General features: G+C 55.7%; 1 protein-coding gene across 2 annotated transcripts in view; it reads right to left on the reverse strand.

Annotated features, from left to right (window-relative positions):
* The window catches only part of CDK18 (cyclin dependent kinase 18), a 38,975-nt gene that overhangs the window by 10,385 nt on the left and 14,802 nt on the right, over positions 1–13,788 (reverse strand). For both annotated transcript variants that reach the window (XM_087762219.1, XM_087762220.1), the window contains 3 exons: positions 8,153–8,307; positions 1,314–1,459; positions 811–936 (listed from right to left, as the gene is read on the reverse strand). In XM_087762219.1, the coding sequence (XP_087618345.1) occupies positions 811–936; positions 1,314–1,459; positions 8,153–8,276 (396 nt within the window). In that variant the 5' untranslated portion in view covers positions 8,277–8,307. The remainder of the gene's footprint in view (positions 1–810; positions 937–1,313; positions 1,460–8,152; positions 8,308–13,788) is intronic.

Genomic DNA, 13,788 nt, shown 5'->3' on the forward strand with positions numbered 1-13,788 from the left:
CTGCAATCTGAGGTGCTGTACACCCCCAGAGCCACACTGCAAGTTTTGCAGGAACATGCCTTATTCATGGAGGGGACCATGAATATTAATGGCACATTGCTCTGGCTGTGTCTATTTTATTGATTAGACAGAACAGGCAGGTAAATGCAAGCTCTCCTTTTCTCCTCCCTCCCCCTGAATAGGCATGCCAGATCTGAAGACGCCTGCTGAGACCTTGCCGTTGTATCTGCATAGCACGGAGCACTCCTGGGCAGCAGGACACATGCTTGCACATTTGTAAACAGGGCACCGGGTTTTTGCTCCTACATATGCTGATGCTCTGCAGTAAAGAAACTGAAATGCCAACACTAATGCAAAAGCTAATTCATTATTTATTGGCATTTGCATTTCAACTAGCAGAGGCTCCAGCACTTGCTAAACCGCAGGAGGTTTTCCACCTCCTCCCGTTTGGAAGGAGCCAGGCCAAGAGGAAAGCCAGGTATGCGCAGAGGTGAGTGAGGGAATGTGCAGGCCTGGGGATTTGCACAGCAGTACGCAGATGTGCATGTGTAGGAGCAACATGGGGGAAGAGATGCCTGTGTGCATGGTGGGGGGACGTGTACTGCTGCGAGTGTGCAGAAAGGGATTTCTATGGGCAGGGACGTGTGCGTGCGTATCTCCATGACACACGGGGGGTACGAGGGAGCTTGCACAGCCGGGCACGACTGCACGGGTGGGTGGCAATCAGCACATGCATCTGCTGGCTGGGACTTGTGTGCATGAAGCGAGATGCTGTGCCCAGCACTGCTCGCTTTGCACGGTGGGACTTACGAGGGAAGCCCGTCGGGACATCCTGCTGAGGGGCTTGGGGAACTCCGGGCTCTCCATCTGCAGCTTCTGCAAGAACTCGGGGGGCAGGCGGATGTCCACGGGCAGGGAGAGACGCTTGCTGACATCCTGCGGAGAGGGCCAGAAGAGCGGGTGATGAATGCATCTGATGAAAGGAGGACTGTACAGAAACATCCAAGGGGAAGTGCTCTCCAACCAGAGCTGGTATTAATGGCGAAGCACCGGGGGCAGCATCTGTGGGACCCTTCGTCAAAGGAAAAGGGAAGGTGTGCGTGCGTGCGTGCGTGCGTGCGCATGGGGACGTGCACTGGGCTCTGTCAGGTACCATGGGAGTCATGCTGAGAGCACCCAAGAGGACACCAGGGCTCGTGGCTGAGACTGCCAGGTCCCCAGGAACCAAACACCGGCTTTTCCAGCCAGCAGGCAGGTGACAACCAGAACTTGCCACATCCCTTCTGCCGGCTCCAGCCTGCAGCAGTACTTGCCTCCATGGAGAAACGGCGCTGGTTGTTGTTGCGGTAGCGCACGGCCATCGGGGACTGGCCTTCCACCTCGGAGGGGGAGATGGGGCTGGTGTCTGCTCGGAAGTCCCTGCCCAGGTGCCCCAGCTGCAGGTGCCCTTGTGCCAGGTCTGAGGACAAGGAGAAAGGAGAGCAAGCTGCTGGAGTGATAGCAGAAGTGCCAAGGCCTAAGGCACTTGCTTTGGAGAAAAGAGAGCGAGAGCAGGGCAGGGAAGCCCAGAGATGCTCTGGGGTCACGGGCAAGTCTTCTTCCTTCTCTGTATCCCGGAGGCAGAGGGCATACCTGCCTTTTGCTCCAGACTCCTGGTGCATCGCCACCCACGCAGCTCTGCTCAGCGGCACCCCCGAGGCGCCCGCGGGCAGCCCCTGCAGCGAAGGTCTCTCTTGACAGATGGGCAGGGGGATGCAGAGAGGGGAACTGCTTCACACCCAAGGCCACCCACATCTCCCACATCCCCGTCCAGTGCTCAACCCGCCAGGCAGCTTTGCCAAGCAGCTCACCCCTCTGTAGCAGCACCACCGGGTTTTGCATGGGTAAGTATTTATCTTAACTTCCCAGCCTTATCTTCATTAACGTCACATTAGACAAAACACGATTTGCACTTTAGTAACACCTAGATGTCTGGCCATGGCTCTGGATCCTGTTGTGCTAGGTCTGTACAAAAGCAAAACAGAAAGAGAGCCCTGCTTCTGGGGAGCTCACAAGCACACGTACCTAATCTGCCGCAGGAGCACCAAAACCAACAGGCATCAGGGTACTTTCCTCCAAGGATGTGACCGTTTCTCAGAAGGTGTTTGGGATTAAAGGCTGCAGAGTCACTTATTGCAAAACAAAACACTCCAGGCTTTCCTGCCCCAACCTGCTGCACTTAGCCAGAGACACAGTCCCGAGAAGCACAAAAGCTCTCTTGAAAACCAAAGCAGCTCAGAAAAATAACTCTTCTCTCGGGACTCCAGGTGTGAAGCCTCACTGAGCCCAAGAAACCCTGAAAGGAGCAAGAAATCAGAACAAAATGAGCCATTGAGCTCCCTCTGGTCTCCAGTTTGAGGCTTGCACTTAAACCTCCTCACTCTGTAATTAACGGCTGGTTGGTAGGAACACCCTGGCACACACAGACCCAGACAGCGGCACAGCGAAACACTGACGAGTTCAGTGCAGGTTGCCGGGACCCCAGGGAAGCGGATTCCCCCGATTCGCGCGGATGCTGTTTCCAATGGGCTGTGCAGAAGGAGGCAGCGCTAACTGGATGCGCTGGGAGGGAGGAGGCAGTGCTAACTGGGTATGCGGGGATGGAGGAGAACCACCTCCCCAAGGGAGGGATGCATCTCCCTCTGAAAAAGCGTGGGGCCAAGCAGGGACAACCGTTTTGTCCCCTTCCCGGTGGCCATACAGCTCTCTCCCTTCTCGTCTAAACTTTGCAGCTACGCTCCAAGTTAGCAAGGCCTCCAGGGTCCAAGGGCCCTGCCATAAAGCACCGGTGTCCTTCACGCATCCAGGCACCCTGCAGCTATTTCCCCAGAGCAAGGAGGAACGTTGCAGGAGGGAAACTCCCCAGGGAGGACCTGGGATGTCCCCAGCTCAGCCACTGAGCCCTGCCCCTCGTCAAGCCCCTTCCCTGAGCTGCACAGCGACAATCCCCTGCTATGTCTAATGCAGATTTCGGCGCACAGATCCCAGTGTGCGCAGGCAGCCAGCGATGATCTCATTGCTGAAGACTGGAGAGGGAGGGCTGGCTTTCACGGGGTGGTGAGCAGGGCTGGGACCTGGCTGCAGTCTGCTCATCTGATGGATGAGAGGTGGCAGGCAAGTGACCTGGGAAAAGATGCGGTTTCGTGCCATGGTCACCGGGGTACCAGGGGACCTGCGAGCTAAGGGATGCAGGGTGTCCTCGACAGACAGCCCACACCTAAGGGACAGGTTCAGCCCATGCCACTGGGCCCGGGAGCATCTGAAACAGTGCCAGGAGTTTTTGGGCAGACAGGCAAGGAGGAGGCTCAGAGCCACCCCTTCTCCCAGGACCGCTGCGGGACGCTGGTCCCTGTCCCTTTCTGGCCATCTGTCTGCAGGAACAGTTAGGAAACTTACCCTGAATTAACCACAGGTATAAAATTAATGTAGATCAATTAAACTGAATCAAATCTTTTTAACTTGCTCACTTCCTAAGCAAATTATCTGAAAAAAAAAAAGAAACCATTTAAAATCTGACTGAACGGAGTTCAACTAATCCACTTTAAACGACAGTTCGGGTGAATTTGTGCTGGTTCCCATAGGTAAACAAGCCCAAAGACTTGGCAAAAGATGCAGCCTGTCCCTGAAAGGTGCAAACCAGCAGCACTGTCTCTCTGACCCGGCAGCCCACCAGGTTAGCATCAATCTCTCGTCATCTACAAGGGCACCAGATGTAAAGCCAGCGGTACGATGACAACCTGGGCATCCTAGCGCACGCAAAGGGGAATGGGGTACGCAAAGGATGCAAACTACCACATGATGGGAAAAGCACATAGAAATACACAGAAGACTTGCAGAAATGAGGGGAAAGGTGTTTTGGCTGCCCTGGGGCCAGGGAGTGCAGGTGGGGTGGGCCAGCCCAGTCCATCCTGCGTCACCGCGAGGTGCCCGCAGCACCCAGGGATACTCGGTCCCAGAGCAGAGCTGCTCTCGCAGGGCTGGGGTTGCCCCCGGGCTTGGAGGACTTTGCCGGGTGCTTGCGGGAGGAGACACGAAGCTGTGGGCGTGCAAACGTGAGGGCCTGTTTGATTCTGCTCGGCATTTCATCTGGATGACAGTGAGCCCTGACACTCTGCAAATAATAAGGCTGCATGGGATATCAAAGCAAATTAAAGTGAGACCGCAGACATGGTGGCTGCCTTTGACGAGCCTCCCACCTTTTTTTATAAATATATTTAAACACTGCCTCTGCCAAAACAAGCTTTGATCTCCCAAGGAAAGGGGCCAGAACCCTTCACTGCTTGCCTGACTTACAACTTTTAATTACTTTGCTAAGTGTGAACTCTCTTCTCAAAGCTCTGCTACACTCATGAGGCAGGGCTGCACTCAGGTCTTGGATTATTCATCCTCCTTCCTCCCCCTCACCATTACTTCTTTGTGGCCTTTCACTCCAAAGGCCAGATCTGGCTCTGATTTATGCCATTGCAAACTGGGAGTTACGCAGGCTTTGCAGCCTGAATACTGAGACCTTATTTGGCCTCGGAGGACAGAGCAGGCAGTAGCTGTTGGCATAGATAGGAGCTGTCGCTGAATGCCACCAACTCTTATCAAAGAAAATGGTAGACACCAAGACCCGATACCTCTGAAAATCTGGAGTATGGAGAGAAACGCGTGACTGGGAAAGCCCAGGAAGAAAGAAAGGAGCCTTCTTGCCTTCAGCCTTAACGTGAGGGTGGAGCAGCCATCTCTGAGGATGTGGAGATGGTGCTGGCCTTTGTCAAGGATACCAGATATTGCCCAGAGACCAGCCAGGGCTCTCCTTACCCCGGGGGCTTTCTGCCACCTCTGCCTCTGCAGCTGAGCAGCTGCCACGGCCGAGGAAAGGCCGTGCTGCCCAGGGCAGGGATGCGCGGCAGGGCGGAGGCGTGCTGGACGCCCCAGTTCAGGCTGTGAGTGAACTGGGCTCTGACCGCAGGCACCCCCTGTCCCTCTCCACATCGTCAGACTCCATCAAGGTGACATTACTGGTGACGGGATGTGTCCAGGCTGGAAAGCTGTTTGCTTTTCCATTTGCCAGCTCGGCTTTTCTCAGGCCTCGTTTTATCAGCCTCTGCGGGTGAAGTCATGAGAATTACGGGATGAAGAGGACGGAGCTGGGGATTTCCCACCGCACCACCAACAGACGAGGCAGGTTTCTACCCACGAGAGGGCCTTGCCTTGTCCTGTTGCCAGAGTCAGAGCAGCTCTGCACGTGCTTTTGGAGCATCTAATGGAAAGGTCTTCTGGCCTCTGCATCGCCCTCCTCCCCAAGGACAGGGGGAGGCACTCACAGCCACCGAAGTGAAGCGTTTGCAGACTGCCATGACCTGTGAATGCTGATAACCTGTGATTTCTGATGCTGGAGGGAAAATAAAACCTGCAAGCAATTCCCTGAGGAGCTGTGCGAGGTGATGAAAGAAAAAATGACATGCTGATCTCTGCTGTGATTAGCACTCTTTTCTGGAGCGAGCGATCACAGTGCCTGAACTGTCCTGGGCCATCTGCTCACCAGGCGAGAAGCGCTCACAAGCACAAGCACAAGAGTGACTGCCATGGCTCTAGTCTCAGCTCTGCTACCAGCTTTCTGCACAACTGTAGCAAAGTCATTTTGCCTCTTTGCACCTTGCTTTCTCCATCTGTGAAACGGAGCAGACCAACATCTCAGAGAGAACTGCTGCCTCCCTAAAGTCAGAGCCCTCTCCAGACCAGGCAGCTCCCACGGGGTCCAAACCTCACCACCAAACCCCGCAAAAGAGCAACTCGCACATAAACACCCTTCTCATCCCCTCTAGCACCACCAAAACGATCCCGTCCCCCTACACACCTGAAGCTCACCCTCCCACGCCATGCCCTAATGCCTCCTCACCCCGGGGTGCTGGGGCTCCTGCCCCCCTGCTCTGCCCCCCGGCACCGGTGCCTCCACCTTCCCCTGCCGAGCCCCGGCCAAGTCCTCTTGGCACAGGGCTGCGGGCAAAGAGCTCCCAGCCACGAGGGCTTTATTAAACGGCCAAAGAGATGCCTCAGACAAATGTGGTTGTCAGGGCTCTTCATAAACAACAGCCGCAGCCTGCAGGAGACGGAGATTAAGGGCACTGTGGAGGTGACTTCTCGGGGTTGTTTACAATCCCCGAGGGAAACTTAATCAAGAGATCTTGGGCAGGAGGGAGCAGGCTCGGGGTGGTGGGTACGGCGGGGTTTTGCCTGTCCTGCGTGGGAGAGGGCTGGGGTGCAAACTGGGAACCGTGCAGCAGGGAGCAGGGGGCACCAGGGAGGGAAAGCTGTGGCAGAGGGCCAGGACGTGCCGCATCCAGGCAGGGAGGGACGTACGGACCGTGGGGGCCGGCACCGGGGCATCCCGCAGCAGCACATGAGGAGCCGTACCCCACGGGGTGGTGCTGGCAGACCCCGAGCCCCTGATGCATCCCAGGTCCAGGCGGGAGGATCTCCTAATCATACCATGTCACAGTCTAGTACTGGTCCAGCCTCTGGTCTGGTCAGGAACACCCTCGGTCCTGGCCCCAGGCTCAGTCTGCTCTGATTTTGCTCTTATTCTTTCCTGGCTACCTCCGGAGTGAGACCAAAAGCAGGGGGGGACAGGCAGATGCTGCATGCACTGGTTTGCCATTCAAGGGCAAAGGAAGAACCGTGACCGAAGCTTCATTAAAGCAGAAGAACGGGGAAATCGCCTCTCCGAGAAAGCCTCGGTTTGCTCGGCGGAGATAACGAGCCCAGGCTCAGACATCCCAGAGCAGAGGTCCCCCAAGGAAGGCAACAGCAGCAGCAGCTGTCAGCGCCCAGGACTTTCTTAGTCTTGCACCATTTTATCCCCACAGCTCCTGCACATCTAATTAAGGGCTCAAGTCTAATTATAGCCCTCGCTGCTTGCTAGGGTTTGAGGGGAGGTGTGGGCAGGGGGGAGCAGGGAAGGAGGCTGTGAAGGGATGCTGTTCAGGGCAGCCTGGGTGTCTGGAGGGATAAAAGCAGCGTCAGGAGCTGCAGGAGTGAGGAAAGCCAGCTCTAAATTAGGTTACTGCATCTCTTCTTTCAAGCAGGTTAGCTGGCAGAGAGACGATCCCTCCCTGCTGGGGCAGAAGCGAGTGCCAGGCAATTACATCACGGCCTCAGCCCCTGCTTGCAGCAAAAGTTTCTAGCAATTGTGGCTGCAGGGTGAGGGGAAAAAAGCCTGAACATGACCCGAGTGGAGCTGAGGGCACTGACACATGAACGGGCTGGCCTGCGGCAAAGCGAGTTGTTTTGGTAGGAGGCAGCAGCAAACGCGTGACGTGATCGCCAGGAGCGGTTCAGCCTTGCACCCGCAGCAGCGAATTCACCCTTGGATGAATCAAGTCTAACTTTATCAGGCTTCCAAACGCCTGCCTGTCAGCGGCTCTGCCTGCTTGTCCATGCACAGCCGCCTCGATGCGATCTGCTCCCGGTTTCTGCCTCAGGCATTGCCTCTCCCTTGATATGGCCATAGCCCGAGACAGCAGAGCCTGCCCCAGCCTGCAGCGAGGCGGCTGCTCTGTTTTCAGAAGGGATGTGCCCCATTCTGCTCATGGAAGTGTTAACCCTAAACCTCCCTGCTCCCTGGGACCTTGAAAACTGCATGCCAGGAGAAGGCTGGGGGTCCCGGAGCCAAGGACGGTTCAGCGAGCCCCAGGTGCTCCCCTGAACAGAGAGCAGCGCCTTTGGCTTGGTGGAGGTGTTGCCTGTAGCCCGGGAGAGAGGGCCCAAAGCGCACTGGCACTCTGGGGCAGGCAGGAGGAGATCCCACGCTTTCACACTCTCTACCTTAACCACAGATGTGCCATTCCTCTCCGGTTTGTGCAAATACCGTTCCCTCCTATAAGGCTTTCCTTATGCAAGTATAAATCTCTTTTCAGATCAGATTTAAATCTGCCATTAATGGCAAGGTGTTATTAATCCTGCTTGGATAGATGGGGAAAGCAACACTGACAAAGGGGCAGTAATTTTCCACACATCAACACACCCAGAGAGGCCAGGGGGGCTGGAGTGGACATGCTTGCTGGCAGTGCTGACCCCAGATGCTCCTGACCAGCCCCAGCACCGTGGCAGGGGCCCGGGGGCTCCTTACCTTCATTCCTCCGGTTGTTGAGCTGGTTGAACTGCTCCGTAAACTCCGTCAGCGACTCCTCGATGGTCTCTGTCCGAGGAACCGAGAGTGAAAACCTCCGCTTGAAATTTTTCATCTTGTTCATTTTAGCTGGTGCTGCGAGGGACGGCAGAGCCCTGCGGGGAGGGGGAGAGAGCGGGCTGAGAGGGCTGGGCGATGCACGGCCCGGTCCCCAGCCCCACAGCTCCCGCTCTCTGGGGCTGGCAGCACCCCGACCCGAACGAGCCCCGGGGACATCATCTTCTCCAAGGCACCGCTGCTGCGTCGGGGCAAAAGAGGAGCCACATAGTCACCAGGGGAATCAGGTTCCTCGTGAATTTAAGAGCTGAGGTGCAGGGGGCTTCTTCTGAGCTAGTTATCAGAGATGAGCCCAGGGCCGGGCTGTGTACACTGAATCACGAGTACCAACACAGGCTGTGCCTTACAGCATCCTTGGAAACTCCAGGAATGCCTGGAGCAGGGAAAAGACAGGGTAGAAATAGAAGGAAAGCAAGAAAGAGTAAACAGTCACAGAGAAGATTCAATACCACGCTCCTCCCTGCGCAAGGAGGCACCTCTGCCCCGGCAGTTTGGGCTCTGCTTTGCCCTTGCAAGAAAGACGTCCTGAGCCAGCAGCAAAATGCTGAGCGGAGCCAGAGCCGGCCAGGGGATCCCCGAGAGCCACAGCACGGGGAGATGCTTCCAGCTCACAGCTTGCTCACAAGCTCCTGAATGACTCATCCTGTATGGGCATTAGAATCGCCTTAGCCAGGGATCTGATTAAAGCAATAAAACCCTTAAATGAAGAAAACCCTCAAGGGGCACACGGCGAAGCGTGCCGAGTCTGAGCAGCCACACGAGCAGGCTGAGGGAGCTCGCTCTGGGCGCCCCGGAGCCACACGCCGCTTTGCCTTTCCTACCTCGGCTCTTGCCAGGCCTGCCTGTAGCTCAGCAGCGCCGATGGGAGAGGGCTGCAGGAGCTGTCTGTGCAGGGCTTGGGCTTCAGCAGCAGCCCCGCTGCACTCGGGTGTTATTCCTCCTGCTCAGCACAGACCTAGCAAACAGCCAACGCTCCCCAGACCTGCAGACATCAGCATCTCACCCCCAACCAGCCCCAGCTCTGCCCCTTCCAGTCCCAGGCCCGAGGAGGTTTGGGTCTGTCCCTCTCCCCTTCCCAATCTGATGAGCGTAGGGCTGCTCCTCCACCAGCCTTTATCGTCTCAACCCTCCAGCCTGTGTGGCGGGGGCTTTCCATTTAACAGCACTGGACTCTAATACTACCCTCAGCCACCAGCCCAAGGGAGGATCTTAAAGGGAAAATCATCCTTTGGTACCAAACAGGCATCAAAAGCTACACAGAGCAGTTCTTTCCTGCACCAATGCACACATCCCATGGCTTCTCCTGCACCCCTGGAGCAGGTCGGCCCCCCGCTCCCGGGTGTCCCCACTGCAGCCGAGCAGCCCCCTTCCCTGGCTCTCCCCGCTCCTTCCCAGCCCCCTCGGGGCTTATCCGCACAAACAAACGGTGATGGTGATCGCATTCCAGACCGATGCGATCAGACTGATGCGATCAGACACAGCATCCGGGAGCTAATGCATCGTGTCGCCAGGGCAACGGGAACTCTTGGGTTGACATGCCTGCATCTGAAAGCTTAAAAGATTATCCGTCAGCAATATAAACACTCCGTTTGCGTGTCTGCCATGCTCTGCTGTGAGGCATGGCACCCTGCTGTGGGTGCAATCCCCTGAAAATCCCTGGGATTCACCTGAATGCTGGGGACTCATGCCCCTCAACCATCCCCACCCATCTCCCACCTTTAATGCTGCAGAAACCCAAAGCTGAAGGCTTGACTGGAATGCTTGTGTACACAGAATCAGGGCTGGGGTACTTGGCTGGGGGTGGGAAGGGAGGCTGGAGGCTGCTTTGAGTTGCAAAGCGAGGCAGGAGGATGCTAGACACAGCCACTCCAGGCTTCAGACATTCAGATGTTTTCTCAGCACTACAGAAACATGCTTTGACAACAAAGATGCTGGCACTAGTGAACGCTGCATTAACAAAGTCTCCATGCTGGTGCTTTCCTCACGGCCAAGAATAAAGTCTCCAAGCAGCGCCATTCCTTCTGAAGGAAAGGCAAAGCTTGACACTTGCTTTGGAGACCATTTTCCCAGCCCGTGGCTCCGATCTGGCTCCCTACCTTGCAAGCTAAGCGAGTTTTAACGAAGCACTGCTGATGTGTGGAAATGCCGCTAGTGTTGCAGGCACCCAGGGAACTAAACCCGCCTGCAGTGGTTTGCTCCAGCTGTGCATGCGGACACTGCTCCAGTGGCACTGGTAAAAGCTATGGAGGCTCCTGTGCCAGGCACTGTTTTACTCCCAAAGAGGAAACAGGAGCCCAGGGGAAACCCGCGATGCTCCCAGCAGGTACATCCGAGGCTCAAACAAAAGACAATCTTTCAGCATTAATGTTCAGATAAGCCCCGGTGATTATCCTTTCAAATTAGGGCATGAGCAAGTGTGCACACGTCTATGGTGAAGGCTACACTAACGAGCTGCACGCTGGCGGCATCCTGAGCCACCCTTGCACACGTCCGTAACCCAGCGAGCGCCGGGACGCGCTCGCAGCAGCCCTCCCCTCCTGCCGGCACGGCATCCCGCGCCCGGCGCGCTAGAAGGCTGCGGCACATCGCGGGGGCAGGCAGCGGGGGTCCCCAGCGGGCAGCACCCCGGGGTGTGAGGGCTTCGTCCTCCCTCCAGCTCCGTTTCTGCTGAGAGAAGGCATCCCCTTTTACAGCCAAACGGAGCAGCCCACCCCTCTCCCCAGCCATGGATTTCAAAGCAAGAATTGCTCGCCACTGCCTCTTGTTTTCCACCAGGTTTCGCAGGAGTGTACCGAAGGAAGTGGAGGCATTTATTGACTTTCCGAGAGAAAGTGACACTTGCTAAGCAAAGCCATGACATCACTTGTTTTACAGCCTGAAGGATCTCGAAGGGAATTACAGCAACCCCTGAGCTGTAGTCATCTCCGGGATGGAAGAAGCCGGCTGATTAACAACATGCAGAAACATGACGTTGCATGGTAGGACACGACGGGAAGAAGCAGTCTAAAACGGCAATAAGGAATTTAGGCATCAACAGGCAAAAATGAAATCACTCAGGCTGGAATTTGGCCAAGGAACAGGGACTAAAGCCAGCAGTGTGAATGATCTGCATTTACTGTAATACAGTCACATAGTAAATACTTGGCTAAAACACTTCAAAGAGCCCAAAGCTGAATCCCGTCAGGAAAGCTCATCACATGATCAGGACAAGATGTTAACGATTCTTTAAACTGCATTCAAAGCCACGTTCGCTGCACTAGCAATAACCGCCCTCACTATTTTTCAGTGAACTGTTCCCACAGGCATTCGGGCTGCCACTATCCACACGAAGCTCTCTTGCATTTCTACAGCGAAACCCTCTGGCTCTCTGCTGTGGAATTCAAGAGACAGGTATTTTAGGCACAGACAAGCCCTCGTCAGCATATGAAACTGTCCCCTTTCTCCTTCAGCATATTGCAGGGGCTCGGAAGCAAGGCTTTCAAGCAATAACCACTTTATTGCTTTTCACAAATGATAAGTGGCTCCATTTTTTTCTTACCATCTTAACAGACTCCTGCTCCCGTTTCCCCGCTGAAAGGGTGGAAGGCTTGGAGGGAACAGTATGCTTTTTTTAAGCTTTTTTTTATCCCCAGAGAGATTAACAGTTGTGTTTACAAGGCAAAATGAACAGTCCTATTCAGCAGTTACGGCTCACGCTTCTAGCTATTAGGTAGCATTGATTCACTCCTGCAAGTATCAGAGAAATGGTGAATTCTGCTCGTAGAGCCTTATTTGCTCTGCAAACACAGCTATCATGCAATGCTGCACGCGGCTACAGGGCTAAACAAACAACGAATCGAGGCACCCGTTGAATACGTGCCCCTCCTCGCATGGCAAGGCATGGAGACAAAAGTCAGACCCAACACAAGCTCACCAGCGTAGCCCATGTGCCAAGCGGCCCTCGCCACCGGCCAGCGGCAGGTCCCTGGTTTGGCCCGCTGATGTGCTCCCTCCCAAGCTCCAGCGCCGAGGAGGGGCAGAGAAAAGTAGCACGAGCTGCCAAGACGGCTGCGCGCAGGCGATGGGAGAGATTTCGGCCCCTCCACGGTGCACATTCCTGTGCAAACAGGAGCTCAGCACAACCCAAATTCCTCCTCCCCTCCGAAGTTCCTTGGCAGGGCCAGAGCCGGGTCCTCGGGAGATGTACGGAGGGGACGGGGAGAGATTCGGGGCTGTTCTGGTGAGTCAGAGGGAAATTACAGCATGCCGGGGATGACTAACATACACCAGGGGCGATGCCGAATTGTCTGCAGCAGCTGGGAATCCTACCGGGGCAAGGTCGGAGGGGCAGGGAAGGATATCAGCCCCCGACCACCAAATGAACATCTCCCCGGCTGCTCAGCTGTCGGCATGAAATCCTGCCTAGGGTAACAAGCTCCTGGCCGCTCCTTCCCCATGACAGATGCTGCAAAGCACAGTCCGAGTGCCCGGGCAGATTAGTTCAGCCGACAGAGGCTGCTCGGAGCTGCAGCGAGGACTGGCATGGCCCTGCAGAGCTGGGGCCGCATCCTGCTCAGCCTCTGCGCAGGGCAGCGGACCCTGCCCATCAGACAGAGCACTCTGCAGCAATTGCTGTTCCCAAAAGGTGAGTGATGACGGGAGAGAGCGAGGCCAGCTCTCCTCCCTCCACATTTGCCTCCCGCTGCTCAGCTCTGCTATTCAGGGGGCCCGACATTTCCCTCCTACACAGGGAGCAAAGCCCCTGCCAGGAGGTCAAGGTCCTGCGGGGAAGGGAGTGCAATCAATTCATATTAATCTACAGGAGCCCTGTAGCAAACAGCAAGACCATCATCCCAGGGCAGCGACTGTGCTGGGCACGATTGAAAAGGGAACTTTGGGTCTCCAGGGAGTCAGTCCATCCTCCCATTGCAATTTTTTTTCCTCCTGTACTGCTGGCTTCCACGATTACAACAAATGCAGCACACCAGGAATGTGATTACTGCAGCCAGGAGATCACTGTCCTCCCTTCTCACATCTGCAGCTCGGAGGAGGCTTGGGAGGAAAAATGATCCTGTAGCATATGTGCAAGACTGGCTTCCACGCCGGCTCTGACCCTCTCGGCATGCCTCGGTTTCCCCAGCTATAAATGAAGAATGATGATGCGTCCTTCCTCCCTCCCAGTTCGCTTGCATTTTCCTCGGTTGCGAGACCCTTGCAGGCAGCAGCCTGGTTTGCGGGGTGTGCAGCGCCCAGCACAGCGGGGCTTCTATCCCTCATTTGCAGCACCACAATTACTCCTTCGAAGTTGTTGTTAAGAGGCAGCGACGCAGGCAAAGCACAAGCCACAGGGAGCACGTATAGATCTCCGAGGCTCAAACAGACACGAAGATAGCCTGGGAAGGGCAAACGCTATGGAAAACCTCCTGCGAGCCCAGCCTTTGGAGACTTTATAACCTGTACTTGATGCACGGGTGAGAGTGGGAAGGAAAGCCGTTTTGCTAGATGCGCATTTCCACTCTGGTTTGCCCCAGTCCTGACAA

The sequence above is a fragment of the Nipponia nippon genome, unplaced genomic scaffold, assembly GCF_047370975.1.
Source record: "Nipponia nippon isolate SJK-2023a ecotype South Korea unplaced genomic scaffold, ASM4737097v1 scaffold_25, whole genome shotgun sequence".
Taxonomy (NCBI): domain Eukaryota; kingdom Metazoa; phylum Chordata; class Aves; order Pelecaniformes; family Threskiornithidae; genus Nipponia; species Nipponia nippon.